The sequence below is a fragment of the Phymastichus coffea genome, unplaced genomic scaffold (assembly GCF_024137745.1).
Source record: "Phymastichus coffea isolate CEN01 unplaced genomic scaffold, Cenicafe_Pcof_1.1 PCOF00024, whole genome shotgun sequence".
Lineage (NCBI taxonomy): Eukaryota > Metazoa > Arthropoda > Insecta > Hymenoptera > Eulophidae > Phymastichus > Phymastichus coffea.
Genome location: NW_026706835.1, coordinates 2,257,474 through 2,276,577, shown reverse-complemented (window position 1 = coordinate 2,276,577; position 19,104 = coordinate 2,257,474). Strand labels below are relative to the sequence as shown.

Genomic DNA, 19,104 nt, shown 5'->3' with positions numbered 1-19,104 from the left:
TGCGAAATTAGTGAGGTGGTGCTTGTTTCTTCAAGACTACAACATTACATACGAGTATTTACCAGGCAACAAAAATAAAGCCGCTGATTTCCTATCAAGATACATAACGGACTGCAGCAACGACTACACCGATGTAATTCAAGTTCCTACGTTGATGAAAGATCCTTCTTGTGATTTAATTAAACATTTCAAAAATCTGAATTTATTACAACAAAAGGATGATCCCATACAAAATTTAAGAAATAAGGAAAATTTTGATCATAGATATATAATTAATAACAATTTAGTGTATCAAAAGGATAAAATTAACAATAAAATATTGTTATCTCAAATAATTATTCCAGGATTAATCCAAGAAATACACGAGATCTATGGTCATATTGGATCAAGGGAAATTACATAGATGTTACAGGAAAATTTCTATTTTACAAGCTTCCTAAAAAAGTCGCTGAAACTATAAATCGTTACGATTTATGCCAGCGCACAAAGTATTATACAAAAAAGATATCATCTATAATGCAGCCAATACTTATTGAAAAACCAAATGATTTATTATCAAGACTTATATGGTCCTTTACCTACTTCACGTGGCGGAGTTAAATATATTTTAACAACCATAGATTGTTTTAGTAAGCTTGTTGTTATGTATCCTATAAAAAGATCAACTACATATACAACTATAAAAAAGATTTTTGAGCATTATATTCCTAACTATGGAAAACCACTAGCAATTATATCTGATCACGGTACTCAGTTCACTGCAAAAGCATGGAAAAAGAATAAAGAAGAAAATGCCCTCAAAGCTTATAAAACGTCCTAATAATATTAATAACAATATTAGTCATTATCAATATAAAATTAATGATAATGTATTATTACGGAGTCAAAGTATAAGCAACAAAGAAGAAGAAATAATTAAAATATTCTTAAATTTATATGAAGGCCCGTACATAATCAAAGCTATAATAGGCTTAGATACATACCTACTAAGATATAAGAATGGTAAAGATAGAGGCGTATTTCATACATCTCTATTAAAGCCGTACCAATTTTAGCTACTGTAACGGGATGCGTAAGGCCCCATCAGTCGGTAACGAACCGATATTACCCCGCGCAAGAGCAGGAGCCGCCGGCCGGCTCCACTACCAAGTCGTCTGCCTTAGCGACAACACCTCGAAACATAACCTACTGATTCACTCCCGCGCTCGCGCAACAAGTGCTCACTAGCCTACGACGACTTTCTTCGCCGACCCGTTATCCGGTCGATCTCTACCAGCAGCAGCACAATACACCTTCTTGTCGCCGGATCATCGCAGTAGACGAGCACCGGCACCGAGTACCCAGAAGTTGCGATTAGCGCTTACGCGATTGCGGTTCGACTGAGCGCCGTAAGTACCCCCCTTTTTTTGTACACCGTCGTCCGTCGTGTCCACAACTTCGCCGAGGCACACGACAGGACTTGCGCCGAGAATGAGAGGTGAGTGTGCGCGCGCGTGTGATCGGTTATGTAAGTAATCGAAGCACTCCTCGTTCGTTTATCCGCGCTAGCGTTTGCGGCTCGACCTCGGTAATTCCCTTGTGTTCTGCTTAGTGACAATATACGAGAAATTCTACCTGATTTCCCTCGCGTTATTCTTTCGATTCCCGCTCCCTGAATGACATCTAACCGTGCAGTAGAGCGGATGTAAAGTCGGAATCGGTAAGTGTTCCGACGTTATAACGGCCTCCGTCTCTCGAAATACAACGAAATAAGCCCGTTATAACTGGCGCCCAACGTGATAGAATAATCGTGAAATTACGGTTAAATACAAGGTCAAGGCGTCGTGTTTCAAACAGAGCCGCGAAACGTAAACAAACGCGAAAGTAGGAGAGAATATAAACATCTCTCCGGCAAAGCACGTACAGCAATGAAAGCGCCCGAGCACAATCGAGAGCGAAACACAAGCTCAAGGTACGCGTGAAACGAAATTTAAACGAAAATTAAATAGTGAGTGCGGTATGCAAGTATGAATGATCTTTTTTTTTGTTTTTCCCGTATGAAAAATTATTTTCACAAAATTTGCGATAAGAGTCTATAACCAGGTGTTACTAATTGTTAATGCTGAAAAGTCATTACTGTTTCAAACTCAATGTACTCGAAAATATGTAAGGTCGAGCAACCTTTACTAATACTAACATAGGTTAATAACAAACAGTAACGACAAACGAAATATTGACAATTTAATGTATATAAATCAAAAGAATGCAATTTCGTTCAACTGATAATAAAATTACAATAAAGAATAAATTGTCGATATTTAGTTTTTTTTTTAGGCATTAACTATATCGATACTTTAATTATAATTATTAACATATAATTATTATTTTCGCCCAACGTTACTCGAAATTTTCTCTCGAAAAAATTTTCAATAACATACTAACAATAGACCGTTGACCGTTCAGCGAATGATTACAAATAACAATAGTTAATTATTATTGATAACTAATTATACAAATTTTCACAACACCTGGTGAAATAAATTAATTAAGTCACCCCATTTTATCGCAACATTTGGGTTCCTTTTATATTAAATATTTATAAAAATCAGTGCAATTTATAGCAACGTTTTAAAAAAAAAAAAAAGAAAAAGACAGATAAATAGACTCTTATACGCAGAAGGCTTGAACGTCTCTAACGAATCTCGCGGTTAGTAATAAGGAACTGAGAGTCGTTCAACCCTAAAAAAGTTAAAATAATAAAAAGCATTATGGATAGAATAATCAACGCAACCGAAGCTTGGTTACTGGATTGGGACGAAGAAACCCTCAACGAGCGACTCCAACAACTGGAAATGCGAAGCGACGGGAGACGGCTATGCAAAATAGACAGGTTTCAACAGTGGATGTTAAGTAATTATACAGCATCCGACTTCGTCGACGACGCAAACACGACAGAAACGATGTCCAGGAGAGTCACTCTCCGACAAACATTCCTTGAAGAACAAGAAAAAGAAGGCTCAACTAAAGCTTCACTTGATGGAACACTAACCCTGATAAAACAGTTGTTAGAAGACGAGTCAATAGAGGAAAACCTGAACAAAACAACAGCACCAAGAGTCGAGCAAAATAAAACACCCAACTCACCAGGCTTACAACAGATTACCAAAAATATGCAACAAGAAGCACATAACAGCACGGAAAACCACGAAGCGGACGAGGATATCGTCACACTGCACGACGAAAACAACCGCCCGTTCCAAATCCCAAGTACATTCGGAGCCCTGATTAATACAATCAGCAGAAAGATTGACGAGCTCCAGAATAGCTACAACGGTAGCAACAGGGAAATAATCGTGCTACGGAACAATGTCGTGCAGCTGCAACGGCAAACTAAAGAAAGACGCCGAGTGGATTTCCAAACGTTCATGACGGAAGATATGCACAGACCCTTAGGAAGTACGCCACATCCAAGCATGTTTGGTCCACACAATCTACCACGGTAGACACACCAAGAGGAAGAACCCGTCGAGCTCCAACTAATACGAACGCAACGTTCACCAACGACGGGTGCTGCAACGCAGAATTCTCATCCAGATCGAGAGCTCGCACGCATGATCCAGGACAAACAGTAAGATAATGGAACCTGAAGTTTTCTGGGGACAGAAACCAAAGTCTAGAAGTTTTTCTTACCAGAATGAACGAATGCAGGACCTCGTCAACAATTTCGGACATGGAAATATTGGGAGCCCTCTCCGAAGTATTCACAGGAAAGGCACTCACATGGTATCGTAACCACCAGCACACTTGGTAGACTTACAGCGACTTCCTAGAGTTAGCCCGGTGTTGGTTCGGGCCTGGCAGAAGATTCCAACAGAGACTGCGCACAGTCGCTTCCAAGGCAAGGAGGAATTAGTACGTACGTACATAACTAACCTGTCGGGCATAATGAACAGAATGCAGTCAACGCCGCCACTAACGACTCAGTTGGATCTTCTACATAATAACATGTTACCGGAGATCCAAAAGCACGTTAGAAGTGCGGACGTTAGAACAATAGAAGACCTGCTCGAATTGGCAACAGAGGCAGAAGAATCACTGGCAACGGCGGAACTATATCGACAGCCACCAGAACCCTCCAAAGCCCTGCTACCGGAGCTAGCATACAAAGCTCCCAAAGAGGACGGCGAAGCCAAAGTAACAGCGGTAGGACAGGGATGGCTGCCAAAGCTACACCACGAGTTGCTTTAAGAGCTGACCAAGTTATGGCAAACTAACCTGGATTTTAAAAATGATGTAAGGAAGGAACTCAAAAACATGTGCGCTAACAACAAAACCGCCACCAATGACAAAGTGGCTACAAAAAACAAAAAGCCCGATAAAGAAACAGGTGGTAAAAAATCACCACCATCAAGAAGGCGCTTCAACGGGCCCCTCAAATGTGACAATTGCGGAAATTTGAGCTACAGCAAATATTCATGCCCAGATTGTAGGGAGTCAAAAAACGAAAAGAAGAGCGACTAGACAGGACCCCTAGCGTCTCACTCCGACCGAGGTCCCAGATAATCAGCCAACCAAGGAGAACCCAACGGCTACAAAGACTCTCCCATAAAATATTTTCTCTTCTGAAGCTGATACAGTCACACAGGAAAAAAGCATCCTCGAAGACAGAATATTTAAAGCTATCAGCGACTTAGAAAAAAACAGAAAATGGGAAAAAAAACTTAGCCGGCCATACAATCCCGAAGATCACACTCGATGGTGGCTCCGCGTAAAAATAGGCGATTTTAAAATTAGGGCGTTGTACGATACCGGAGCCTCCAGCACAGCCATGGGCAGCATGGAACTCCTCACCGCATCGCATCTCGGTCTACGACTCTAACACGAGCAATTGTCCACAGTCCAAGTGGCAGACGGAAGCTAGTGTACATTGCTAGGATACGTCTGCTTACCCTTTACAGTGGCTGGCGTTACCGAATAAATCCGGGTAGGAATAGTACCGGACATAAACGAACACTGCTTACTCGGCGTTAACTTTATCAGAGCCTTTCGCTCATACATAGACCCAGACTTGGACCAATTGAGATTCAAAAACTCAGACGAAAATTCGATCTAGAAATCAAAACCTTAGAAGCAAATATAGCATCACTAGCAGCCATCGGTACAGCAAATACTACCAATGATCAAAGGAAGGAGCTGCAGGAGCTGCTAGTGCGCATTCTAGGAGAAGCAGACGTAGAACTGGGCTGTGTGAAAGGTTTCGAGCACGTCATTGACGTCGGCGATGCAAAGCCTATAAGGCAGAGAGGTTTCCAAGTATCCCAGAAAATTGAGGAGATCATCCAACAAATGGTGATGGATATACAGCCAAAAGGGATAGTAAAACCATCAAAAAGCGGATGGGTTAGCCCAATCGTATTAATCAAGCGAGCAGAAGAAAAGTACCGCCTTTGTATAAATTTCCGCAAAGTCAACGCCGTCACCAAAAAGGATGCCTACCCCATCCCGTTTATGGACGACATACTAAAGAAGCTAAGTCAACCCAAATTCATCTCCACGATTGACCCAAGCTCAGCATACCACCAGGTCCCACTGTCTCTGGAATCACGTCCCATAACAGCATTTCCCGTACCAGGAATGGGCCTTTTCCAATACAATAGGATGCCATTCGGACTGTGCAATGTGGGAGCAACCTTCCAGAGAATATTAGACAGTATAAAAGGATTCGAACTCGAACCTAACGTCTTTCGATACCTAGATGACGTTATAATAGTCACCGAGAATTTCGAGGACCACAAAAAATACCTCGAAATAGTCCTTCGAAAATTAAAATACGCCAACCTCACAGTGAACCGCGAAAAATGCGAGTTCTGCAAATCGGAGGTCAGATACCTAGGACTATTGGTGAATAGGGACGGGATCAGGTCGGATCCTGAGAAAGTTGCACCAGTCGTCAACTATCCGGCCCCGAAAACCCTTCACCAACTAGAACAATTCATAGGTATGACCTCCTGGTACCGTAGATTCATAAAAGACTACGCGGCAATAGCAAAACCACTCACGGCACTAAAAAAGAAAGGTAGGAAATTCGAATGGACCGAATCCCAACAAACCGCGTCCGACAGGCTAAAAGCAATAATGATTTCAGCCCCAGTCTTGCAACGCCCGAGACCTGGCGGCACGTTTGTCATCCACAAAGATGCATGCGACACAGTGCTAGGAGCAGTACTGCTCCAGGAAGTTGGCAACCAGCTATTCGTTATAGAATACGCGAGTCGAAACTTAAACCCAGCCAAACGCAACTACAGCGTGACGTAGCGGGAATGCTTCGGAGTCGTATGGGCGACTAAAAAATTCCATCCATACACAGAAGGATACCACTTCAAAATCATGACAGACCACAGCAGTTTGCAATGGCTCAAGTCAATGAAGGGTCCGACTAATAGGCTCGCCAGGTGGATAATATACCTACAAGAATTGGACTACGAAATAGTCATCATCAAAGGTATCCATAATGACCTAGCGGACCCACTTTCAAGAATGTTCGAGGAAGAAAAACTCCAGTTAGCATCAGTAACTTGGTCCCAGACCACTAAAGATGAATGGTACAGACAACAATACCAAAAAACTCAGAATACCCAGAAGACAATCCGCGATGGAAAATCGTCGGAAAAATCCTGTATGTACTTCGAAATAAGGGAACTTACACAGACGAAAGAGAGATTTCGTTCCAAGACGAATGGAAACTAGTAGTCCCAAAGGAATACAGAAAAGCGATACTCCGAGAATGTCACGACGACGCCACCGTAGGCCACCTCGGAAGGGAAAAAACCTTCGAAAGAGTGGCAAGACTATACTACTGGCCAAACTTCTATGCCGAGGTACGAAAATACGTACAAAGGTGCAGTATATGCCAGCAGTGTAAACCAGAGCAAAGGCTCCCCCTAGGGCTTCTCGGCCATAGAATGGCAGAAAAACCTTGACAAGTAGTGGCAGGTGACATCATAGGACCATTACCTAAAACCAAAAAAGGATACAACTACATCCTAGTATTCTAAGACGCGTTATCACGCTGGGTAGAGATAATACCCGTACGAAAAGCCAACGCCGCAACAATCATCGAAGAGTTACATAAATTAATAAACCGTATTGGAACACCAGAAGTCTTTCACTCTAACAATGGATCAGAATTCAAAAACACAGAAGTGGATGATTTGCTAATATCCAAAAAAATCATCCACTCAACAACACCGGTTCACCACCCGCAGGCAAACCCGGTCGAAAGAGTAAACCGCACTCTTAAAGCGATGATCAGGTCTTACATCGTCGACTCTTATTTAAAATGGGATCGAAATTTACCAGAGCTATCGTTCGCTCTCAATACGGCGGTATCAAGTGCAACTGGAAAAAGCACCGCCCAACTAATTTACGGCTGCATTTTAGATCCACCCAACACAGTCCGTAAGCAACAAGACCGTCTAGCCCAAGACGAGCTACAGCGATCACTTGCAGACCGCTGGTACGAGCACATGCAGGAGCTAACACAAACGCTCTAAGAAGCAGCACAAAAGTCAAACGAGGAAAAAGAGAGACAAGAACATTACTACAACGCAAGAAGGCGACGTAGTATGGCTCGTAAATAGAGTACAATCCTCAGCTGGAAAAGCCATATCGGCCAAACTAGCCCCATCGTACCGCGGCCCCTACTTACTTATTCAAGTACGTGGGATGAACACGTACAAACTACAGGACGCTGAAGGAAAAATAGAAGACTTAATTCCGGCCAAAGATCTGAAAAAGTTCAACGAAATCTACGATTTCGGAGAAGAAGATCCCCAACAAAAATACAAAGAAATCGAAGACCAAAACCAGGATGCTGAACAGCCACAACCACCGACGGACAATCAGGCAAAGCGCGACCCGCCGAATGAAACAGTGACTCAGGAAGAACAAACAATAAACGAACGCGTAGCGGCTCCCGAAGAGCCCGGTATGAATGAAACCGCGATCCCGGTATTCGCGAAACGGAAAAGGGGCCGGCCCCATAAAGTACAATACGTCGTTAGGCGCCCCATTCAAACACAAGCGCGCAAAGTATTATGACCTAACCTGAGAGTTCTTTCCGTAGATGCAACAACAAGATACGAGGGAGGCCAGGCTAATGTTCGAGGAGCTCTGCAAGAAGCTCTTCAATTGCCAGATCAGCGAGGAGGTAAACGCCTTGCTGACCATGTCGATGACAGCATGGGACGAGGCCGACAAAAAGGCGGAAAAGGAGGAGATGGAGCGAACTCGAAGCTCCATCGTCATCGAGGAAATCTCCGGAGACGAGGGAGCATCCGGCCCATCGACAGCGAGTTCGATCGTAATCGCAGCTGGGGACAAAGAGCTCCCAGCCCTCGCTACAGGCGGGCCCATCGCCGCCCCGGCTCCCCCACCAGGGAAGAAGAACCAGGCGACGCAATGGGAGGAGACTGCCACCTTCCAAAATGAGGTCGTCCCACTACAGGACATCTCACACCTCAGCGCGGATCTCCAACAACGTATAAAGGAGATGGACGCCAAGTTACGCCGTCTGGAGGTGATGTACAGGCAGACAAAAGCCCTGGAGCGCTCGGCGCTCCGTCAATTCCGCCAGTTAACGGCGAACGCTAACGCCGCAGAGGCCATCGGCGCGTGGGACGATATCGTGTTCCACATGGAAAACGAGATCTCGGCCATCGACGCGTACTATGAAGAAGTCGACCGCGAGAACGAGCGCCAGCGAAGAGAAAAGCAGCGCAAGAGAGAAGAAGAACGACGGCGTAGAGAAGAGGAGCGCCGACTGGAGATCGAAGCGCTCCAAGCAGAGAGAGCGCGGGCTGAAGAAATGGCCAGACAGGCCAAGGAACGAGCGGAACAGCTGGCTAGACAGGAGCAGCAACTCCAAGCCCAGCTCCAAGATCAAACAGGAGCTGAAGAAGCTCCACTGAACCAGCAGCGACGACGTACGCCGAGGACAACGCAGCGCAGCTGCATCATCTGCGGCGAGCCACAAGTATCAACCGGCAGAATGTGCCCGAATCGGAGCAACCCACTATAAATGCCCTAGGCGCCGCTTCTACTGAGCGCCGAAAATAAAAAATAAAGCGCTATTTTCTCCCACTGCCAACAATCTACATGCGTTTTATTTCCGCCTCCCGTTTAGTTATCGAGTCGCTTATAATTAAGCGACGTCTAGGGGGGGATGTAACGGGATGCGTAAGGCCCCATCAGTCGGTAACGAACCGACATTACCCCCCGCAAGAGCAGAAGCGGCCGGCCGGCTCCACTACCAAGTCGTCTGCCTTAGCGACAACACCTCCAAACATAACCTACTGATTCACTCCCGTGCTCGCGCAACAAGTGCTCCCTAGCCTACGACGACGTTTTTCGCCGACCCGTTACCCGGTAGATCTCTACCAGCAGCAGCACAATCCACCTTCTCGTCGCCGGATCATCGCAGTAGACGAGCACCGGCACCGAGTACCCAGAAGTTGCGATTAGCGCTTACGCAATTGCGGTTCGACTGAGCGCCGTGAGTACCCCCCTTTTTTTGTACACCGTCGTCCGTCATGTCCACAACTTCTCCGAGGCACACGACAGGACTTGCGCCAAGAATGAGAAGTGAGTGTGTGCGCGTGTATGATTGTTTGTGTGAGTAATCGAAACATTCCTCGTTCGTTTGTCCGCGCTAGCGTTTGCGGCTCGACCTCGGTAATTCCCTTGTATTCCGCTTAGTGACAATATACGAGAAATTCTACCCGATTTCCCTCGCGTTATTCTTTCGATTCCCGCTCCCTGAATGACATCTAGCCGTGCAGTAGAGTGGATGTAAAGTCGGAATCGGTAAGTGTTCCGACGTTATAACGGCCTCCGTCTCTCGAAATACAACTAAATAAGCCCGTTATACTACTAGGGGACTTATCCTCTCTCCAAGAAAATTTGCATATTGATTAAATATATGCAAATACAGTCGGACCTCTGCTACTGTACGTTTTCGGGAGTTGCTGCCCTCCGCCACTGCCCGGTACGGGCTCTCTGGCGTTAGCCAATAAGAGCGCTCCGTCAGGTACGGGCATTGAGTGGCGTGCCGCGCTGGTCTCGAGGGGGGCCCGGAGAAAATGTTACAAATTTAGGTACATATCCCCCCCCACAAATTACAAGAGTCATAAATTACAAGGAGTGTAAATCATAAGTCACAAATTACAAGGAGTCATCTTATACTTGAAGATATGCAAGATATAAGAGCGACGCGTCGGCGTCAGACCCATAAAAGTGCGCCGCCGGCAGGTGCCAGGTAAGTGACCGAGAGCGTACGACACTGCGCTCGAGTCATAAATCGGGCAGTTAGAGAGGCTAGGTAACGGGCAGTGGCAGAGGTCGGGCAGTTGCGGAGGCTGCAGTAGCAGAGGTTCGACTGTACTGAAGAAAGTGAGCTAACGATTTTTGAGACGGGGAAAGATAAGTCAACTCAGATAGATTTATCTGATTTGAAAGACTTTAGTCCTTTCCCTCGAACTGAAATTTTTAAGCCATCACAAAATATGGTGCCTAGGTCTGCGTGCAAAAGCACACAGACACCATCTAAGCCTTCTTGGATGGTGAAGGTAGAATTCAAAAGAAATTCCACGATTCCTTTCCTATCCTCTGGTGTACCTCGCCCCAGCATCTCTTGTGCTTTCCGCATCCCTTCCAACAACGTTAAGGAAGCGGAAGCGCAGGATGCGCAAGAAGATCTGCAAGCTGGCTGCGAGGATTGCTAAAACGGAGGAGGAAATTGTGGAACTCCAGAAAAATTTAGCTACTACACAACCGGAACGTCCACCAACGTCGGAAAAATTCTTAATAGAAGAGTAGCAGAAAAAATAATAAATAATATAAATAATATTGCAAATAATAAAGAAAAAAAAAACAAACAAATAAAGAAATTAGAATAAAAAGCTCATAGAGCACTGAATCATGAGACTTCTTTCTCATAGATCATTCAGTCTCAAGAGGGGGCTATGTAACGGTCCTATCTATGAGCTATTTTCTTATTTCACTGAATCACTGCAACCCGCTGAACTCATCAATCTGTTTACATTGATTAGCATATTAAACGGTGCCACCTTATATATTATTTGATTGTCTTAGTACCGGAGTCAAATTTCATGACCATATAAGGAGGATGATACTTATAGATATAGATATATAATAGTGTTTGTTATTTTATTAAAATATGTTAATTAAAAGTAATTTTGATGAAACAAAGCATTTTTTATATAGATTTCAGAGCATAGCTTTAGACTATAATAATTTTAATTGCATTCAATTACGAAATTATATTGAATTTTAATATGCAAAGTTAATTTGTTTATTACATTGTAAATATTAATTATCAGAATAATGCGGATACTCTAAATTCGTGATGAATATTTTAGAAACATGAGTAAGAATTGGTTTCATTGATAAAAGTTTAATTATTACTGTTATCAATAAATAAATAATAAATAATTTATTTAAACATAGAATTGTATTGCAACGGTAGTCGATTCGATCAATCGATACGTTCGCGATTCGGTAGCACTCGCGATGCTAGAGCGAACGTCTAAGAGAGAGAGAATGCGCGCGAGAGTTCAAAGTTTCAGTTAAGCCTCAGCTGTTGTAGATAGAACCGCCAAAAGTTTTGCACTGTGTTTTGCCGATTTTCAATCGAAAGTTTTTCTTGATTTTGGATACATGCGCGAGTGATATCGAGGAAGCTGAGTAAAAGCAGCAGCAACTAAAGCAGCAGCAAAACAGCAACAGTCACCGATATTCGTGACCGAAGCAGCGCAGTTGGTTCCACAGGAGCACCACCAGTTATTTCTCTTCAACAATTACGGCTGATCACCGTAATTGTACAGCAGGGTAGGTGCACCTCCATTTTTTCTGCGCGACAAAATATTTACGAGAATATTTTGTCTATCGCGACCGTTTGTGTGTTCGCGCCGAGCGTTAGTTTTCGCGGTAGAATTTTAAATTCTCTCTCTCTCTCTCTCTCTCTCTCTCTCACTCCCCGTATTATTGTGACAAGTTATTAATCCTATTTACGTGCGTAAGTGTTTCGGCCCATCGAAGACTATAGTTTATATTAGAGATAAACGATATTAATTTTATTCACGGCATTACGTTATTTCGATTCCTTTTTGTTTAACGGCTCCGTCACCGGTTAATTTTTAAACCGATTTCATCTAGGGGATAGTTGGAGTCAACATTAGGTCACTCACACCTAAGATAGATCGAGTGTCACTTAAGGTGAGTTCAACTCTGTTGGAAAGGAGACATCTGAACGAAAATATCAAACATAAAGGCGAATACGCGTATACTCAACGGAGCGGCGGTTAGCTCTGCATCGTAGGAGTTTGTTCTTTAATAAACCCATTTTGTACCAGCTAATCCACCCCGTTACGGTATATAGATCGAAAGCGTTAAATGACAACTTTATAATTTATTGATCTTAATTAACTAACCTAGTATTTGCATTATCAGATTTTACAAAAAACTGTTACAAATACGAAAAGTTATTAATATAAAATAAAATAAATTATTATTATAAATTATTAACTATATTTTTTATTATAATTCAAATGTTATTAACTAATTTAAGTATTTCTTTTTAGAAATTACTTCTATTAGTGATAAACTCTTAATCTATGTCACATTTTATTAGTTTTATTGTAAATAATGCGCTATCACATTAATTAACTTTATTAGTTAATAACTTTTGACGATACTTTTTGCGATAATTATAAATTATACTAAAATGATCTATATCTACTTCTGTAAAGTTTACATTATTTAAAATTTCATTATTACTCTTTACTCTCTTGTAAATTTGAAAAAATGATTTCTCACAATTGCGTAAACAACTCGAAGAGAGCTATCCTGCAAAAATAGACGAGAAAATCTGTGTATAAATACGCTGATTTTTGCACAGACTAGCATTCACTCCTAGCCTTGCAAAGTGAGCGCATGAGATTGAATAAACTTGCTCAAGTGGCTTAAGAGTATATCTCGAACGAATAAAAACTACTCTAAAATGTCACGTTTTATTATAGAATATTATATGTCACGCTATATTATATGTCAAGGTTTTATTTCTTGTTATGTGAAACGCTTCAGTATTCTTTTACGAGATAAAAAAAATTTTTTTTATGTTACAAGCCTTTTTTATATCGAATATCTTATCTTATTTCGATCTGATGAATAAATGACGCTTTCACTGGGGTTGACATTTGAAAATTGATTTATATACTGTAACGAGCGGGCTCGTTAAGAAGTGGATGAGCGATTTTCGAAATAGCGCGCCATGCGCAAAAGACCCGCGCAGCGAGAAAGAGAGAGAAATATAGCTAGGACACGCGGGCCGAGTAGTACACGTGAGACCGGTAAGCAGAATGGACGCGCATGAAAGCCCTCGAATTGTTTTTTTGTTTCATCGAAAAGTCGAGCGGAGAATCGATCCCATGTGGTGACAAGCAAGAACGGTGAGGAGCGAGTGTTGTGGGTGCACGGAAAAATCGACGACGAGCAAGGATCAACGGGGGCCGATTAAAGGCTATCACACGAGCCGAGGGGCTCAACACGTCGCCCACCACCCACAAGAACCGGCCGGTAGGACACTCACCCCCGACGACTCTGGGTGACGTTAGTCGAATAACTAGGTTCGAGATCCAAGGCGTAGCTATCTGCAGCGCGTTCGCCTGCGTAAGTCTCCTTCGTTGTCTCAGTATTGCGTGCGAGAATTCCGGGAAGCAAGCGTATGTAAACAGCGTCGGCTGCGTGTCATTCGAAATCATATTTTCCGTCTCTCTCTCTCACGCGTACGTATAATTAGGCTGCGTATCGCGAATCTCTCGGCCAACGTGAAAGGTACGCTAATGTGAAAATAAGCAGTAAATAAATTCGCTGTAGATATGCTAAGCAAGCCGGCAAATTCATTCGATAATCCCGAATTTTCTCTACGTTCCCTTCTCCTTCGCAACGTTTTCTTGGAACCTTCGACCATTGCTTTCTTTTGATATTTCGTGCTTTCGCGCCGGTTTTCAAGTCGCACGACGAGCACAGAATTAACCAGAAGAGGAAAACAACGAACGGCGATAGTACATAGATTTTGCTAAAGGACGACGATTTCAATACACTTAATAAATCACGACCGTTACAATACTTATTTTTAATTTGATTATTCAATTTTTATAAAATATATCTATAACTACTTATGGGCTTGATCAATTCAAATCGATCGTTTTTCAACAAAATTTCAAGCGCTTGAAAAGCTGCAGGAGTTGCATCCGCTTTCGAGAAAATAACCATTGTTGTTTTGCACGAGAATAGTTTTCGGCGATCGTATAATAAATAAAATTGTACGAAAACATCTCTATTTACTCGGTTGGAAGAGAAGTCGATCGGATTAAATGATTTCCACCGAAAATTCCAACGATAGTGGTGTGATTTTCTCCGACTTGACATTGAATGTCAGATCGCCGAACAAAAGGTTGGCATTCGTGATTGCTGCTTGAAACTCTTAAACAACCTCACGTTTCTTCTTGTTTTGGCCTCTGCTAGCTCATTTGGTGGCACTCCGGTCAAGGTTGTATCTCAGATGGTCTGAAACGCCCGAAATCGGTTTTTTCATCGTTCTTGTGTACGATATGGTTAAGTCCGATCTCCTCGTTCGCACTCTTTCCAAACTCAGACACGACCGAAAACCTAAAAAGAAGGATGTAAAGGATGTCAGTCACTGAATCAAAATTATTCACCTTACGTTGATCTATTACAAATGTTCACTCTTGAGCCACTTGAAATCTTACTTTATATAATAGTCTATAATCAGAAATCCACGTCCACGCGTTTCGGCTACGGTATTCGCATGTCCCGAAACTACACCTTCCAACGCATTTTCTAACGAGCGATCGGTTACGCGGCACCAATGACATTTGGTCAGCACTAATATGAGATATACGAGGTGTGATCAAAAAGTAAGGTGAATTTTGAAATTTAGCGGGCTACGTCCGTTCGATCTTCGACTTTTTTATTTGGTTATGTCGGTACACTCGTCTAGAACATACGTTCCAAATTTCAGCTTTGTAGTATGTTTGGTTTGTTTGTGAGAGGCATCAAGGTTAGAAGTGTTTTGCGTGCTCTACGATTTGCTGCTGTCTAAAAACATGGATCAAAGAGTTTGCATTAAATTTTGTGTGAAAAATGGAATCAAATGTTCCAAAACACTTGAAATGCTGAAAGTGGCATACGGTGAGTCTACTTTAAGCCAAAAAAATGTTTACAAGTGGTATAAACTCTTCCAAGAAGGCCGAGAAGACACCGACGACGAACCTCGTTCTGGACGCCCCAGCACATCAACAACTGATGAGAATGTTGAAGAAGTGAAGAAAATAGTGTTGGGAAATCGTCGAATTACCATTAGAGAAATTACTGATGATATTGGCATCTCATTTGGTTCGTGCCAATCAATTTTGACGAGTGTTTTAGACATGAGACGTGTGTCAGCGAAGTTTGTTCCGAAATTGCTCAATTTCGACCAAAAGAAACGTCGCATGAGCATCGCCCAAGAGCTACTGAATGACGTCAACGATGATCCAGATTTACTCAACAGGGTTATAACAGGTGACGAAACATGGGTATACGGTTATGACGTCGAGACTAAGACTCAATCCTCCCAGTGGAGGCATTCTGGATCACCAAGACCAAAAACAGCACGCCAAGTTCGATCAAATGTAAAGGTTTTGCTTACAGTTTTCTTTGACTGTAGGGGCGTGGTGCATCATGAGTTCTTGCCACAGGGTAGAATAGTAAATAAGGAATATTTCCTGCAAGTTATGCGGAATTTGCGCGAAGCAATCCGCCAGAAACGTCCGAATTTGTGGAAAAATAAAAATTGGCTTTTGCACCATGATAACGCCCCTGCTCACACATCGTTGCTTGTGCGCGAATTTTTGGCTAAAACCAACACAGTAACGATGCCACAGGCACCGTATTCCCCAGATCTGGCCCCCTGTGACTTCTTCTTGTTCCCAAAACTGAAGAGGCCCATGAAAGGACGGCGTTTTGCCACGATTGAGGAGATAAAGACGGCATCGAAGGATGAACTAAACAAGATCACAAAAAATGATTTTTTGAAATGCTTTGAGGATTGGAAAAAGCGTTGGCACAAGTGCATTATATCCGAGGGGGATCACTTTGAAGGAGATAAAATAAAAATTGATGAATAAATAAATATTTTTTGAGAAAAATAAAAATTCACCTTACTTTTTGATCACACCTCGTACTTAATTCTTTGACACTTATCGCTTCTGTTGATGGAGTTGGCTGCGTGTCGGTTGGTAGCGGGCAGTCGGTTTGGCTTCCTTTAGATGGTCGTCAGGCTTCCTTCAGGTAGGTCGGTTAGCTTCTTTCAAGTAGGTCGGCTGGCTTCTTTCAGGTAGTCATCCGAGGGATCCTTTGGCTTGATTGATTTAGTGGTTTCAAGGAGGATTAGAAAATGTGGGAGTCGTAAAATAATAAGAGCGGTCGTTGTGAAATTTTAATCAAAGGTGACCCTGACCAATATTGTCAGCCACTTCGTAGCGGTTTCTGTCGCGAAGGTGGGCTTAACTGTTCCTTTTCACCCACTCATGTATCTTTAAGGTTCGCTCTATTTTCCGGGTTCTGGACTGATAACCGTGCTATTTTCATTGTCTGATGAGGGTGTTCGGTGGCCGGACCAGGTTCGGGATGTTTGGGTTATAGGTAGATGGTCACTCGGTCAGTCGGAAATTCCGACCTCAATTTCTAAGCGCGTGGCTGGTCCGCGGTCTAGTGTCTAGTGATCATCTCCTTCCGACGTTCCTTCTTTTGGCGAAAAGGTCAAGGTTTTGGGAATAATAGTAGGAGTGGTCGTGTTTCCACAAGGATGCACCTGCTCGGCATGCTGTGGCGGCGATGATATGCCTCTTCGCACCAAGAATCATCGAAGACCTTGACGTTTCCGCAGAACATGTTCTTTACAAAAGAACAGTTTGTGTAGTTGTGGTCGAGTCGCCAACAGTTGAAGCAGCTATGTAATGGTGGGTCTAGCGCGGGATCTGTCGGGCTGGTGGTTAGGTGCCCAAATTCCACGCCAGTAAGGCACGGATATCGGTCCCATGACGGTATCTTTTAAGCAGCAGATGGTTGGTGCTGATGCTGGTCTGCAGCAGGTTGGCAGCGCTGATGCTGGTGTGCGGCGGGTTAAAGGCGCTGGCTCATAGCTTTTGCGGTTTTCGGAGGTCCAGGTTCTTCATCTGAGTTCACCTCTGGCCGGTCATTTGATGGATGGTCGTCCAGCTCGAAGTAACAACGGAAAATACACTTGCGGTGTCACTGTTGGCCGTCATATAATGGAGATCTTCGATTTCCGACCGCTCAACCGGGTCAACTTGAGGAGCTGTCGTAGGCTGCGATGGTATGGGCCCCGTGATCTCTCTAACCGCAACAACCAGCAATCATCCTTCAATGACGATGAGGGCAATGAGCCTTCTCTTAGCAATCGATAGTGGAGCGTCTGTGGGGTCTGATCTAGGCTAGCGTAGTGACGATGGTGGTTTCGTTGCGGGCGCTAACACTTCATCGCTACTCTTGTCGTCAGCCTAAAAAGCGGTCGCGGATGGAGTGTTACCTTAATAATCTAGGTAGCTCTCGAGTTACTCGGTTACCCGATCATCAAGAGTCAACCTAGAACCAGACACGCTGATGACCGGGCTCTCCACCTTCGCCTGGTCCGTGGTCTGGTCTAGTAGCTTAACTACTGATGAGATTCGGGCGAGGTACTCAAGCGCGATCATAGTGGAGTCCTCACGCTGTATGGCAAGAACGACCTCCATCCGCTAATGTTCGGCTGGGCTCCACTTCTTTTCTGGGGCTCGAGCCTGGAAGGTAGGCCCATCGGAGGATGCGCTCGCACGCTGATTCCTCCGGCAGTGGTAGTCTTGCCTCCACCTCGCGAAGAGCTTTCTTCTATTCGATCTTGTGAACCATATCCTGGATGTACCAACATGTTTGGTCTTGTTAGGGTGAAGTGGTGATCTCTTCTGCCCCGTACTAGCATCCAGAAAAGATCGCAAAGGCTTGTAGGCGCAAGCTCGTCTACATCTCTTCTACGGCTGTTCGGTCTTGGACTAGTCTCTGAACTCATACTGTGGTCCTGGTCAGATGTTTTGGGACCACATCAAGAGTTCTGAGACAATGGGATTATGACGACCAGGCTCAAACCGCTCTTCCTCATTTTGTTGATCCTTGGAGCCATCTATTCTGTAAGAAGATCTTTCTTCAATGGATGTTATTTACGGTCAGGTTATACGTCACAGGACAACACTTGAACATCACGGCGATTTGGTGGTAATTCCCGGTATTGATGAACCGCAGGTTTCCACCTCCACTAAGCCGGTATGCTACCTAGTGTACCGCTTCATTGTCCCAGCTAACAATACAGATAATCGGTCATGCATGGCGTGAGGTTGTTAGTGGATCAGGTACTAATCTAATTTGGCAATCTAAAGGTAGGGTATTTTTGGCTTGGTCAATTTCGGCTCTTGATTAGTTTTGATCGTTGATAGGCAGTGTAACATGGGACAAGATCAGGCAGCGGTAGGCTAATTGACCGCTGCTGACTCTCTCATGCGCAATGAGTAATATTGGCTCTCGCGACGTATTTGACAAAGTACAGGTCACACGATATTTTCATATTTTGTATTTATTTCATGTTTCCCTGAGTCAAGGCCATATGACGTCACACCACACTTACAACACACTTACCAAGTACACACAAACAATTACCAAGCCCACTCTCGGAAGCTAAGTACAACGAGATGAGGGGCAATGCTAGCAAAGACGGAGAAGAAAAGGAATTGGGGAGAGAGTTCTAGGCTGCGGTCAACACCGGACGTTCTAAACCCGCGCTCATCATACTGCGCCGAGATAACGCTTTCTCCGGCATTCGAAATTGCATTGCAAATTCAGTCTTTGATTGGCTAAAGTGTGCCTAATTCAATCATAAGTGATCACAATGCATTGTTTGCCGTTATGTTGCCTATATAATCACCTACCGTCAAA

General features: G+C 43.6%; 2 protein-coding genes across 2 annotated transcripts; both read left to right on the top strand.

Annotated features, from left to right (window-relative positions):
• Nucleotides 1-6,366: 6,366 nt before the first annotated feature.
• LOC131675520 (uncharacterized) lies at nucleotides 6,367-7,532 on the top strand. The gene is made up of 2 exons (XM_058954533.1): nucleotides 6,367-6,655; nucleotides 7,078-7,532. Exons 1-2 carry the CDS (start codon nucleotides 6,367-6,369, stop codon nucleotides 7,530-7,532), a joined length of 744 nt encoding a protein of 247 aa, XP_058810516.1.
• A 172-nt stretch (nucleotides 7,533-7,704) lies between these two features.
• LOC131675519 (golgin subfamily A member 6-like protein 7) lies at nucleotides 7,705-9,058 on the top strand. Its single transcript, XM_058954531.1, has 2 exons — nucleotides 7,705-7,989; nucleotides 8,105-9,058. Exons 1-2 carry the CDS (start codon nucleotides 7,705-7,707, stop codon nucleotides 9,056-9,058), a joined length of 1,239 nt encoding a protein of 412 aa, XP_058810514.1.
• The last annotated feature ends 10,046 nt before the right edge of the window (nucleotides 9,059-19,104 follow it).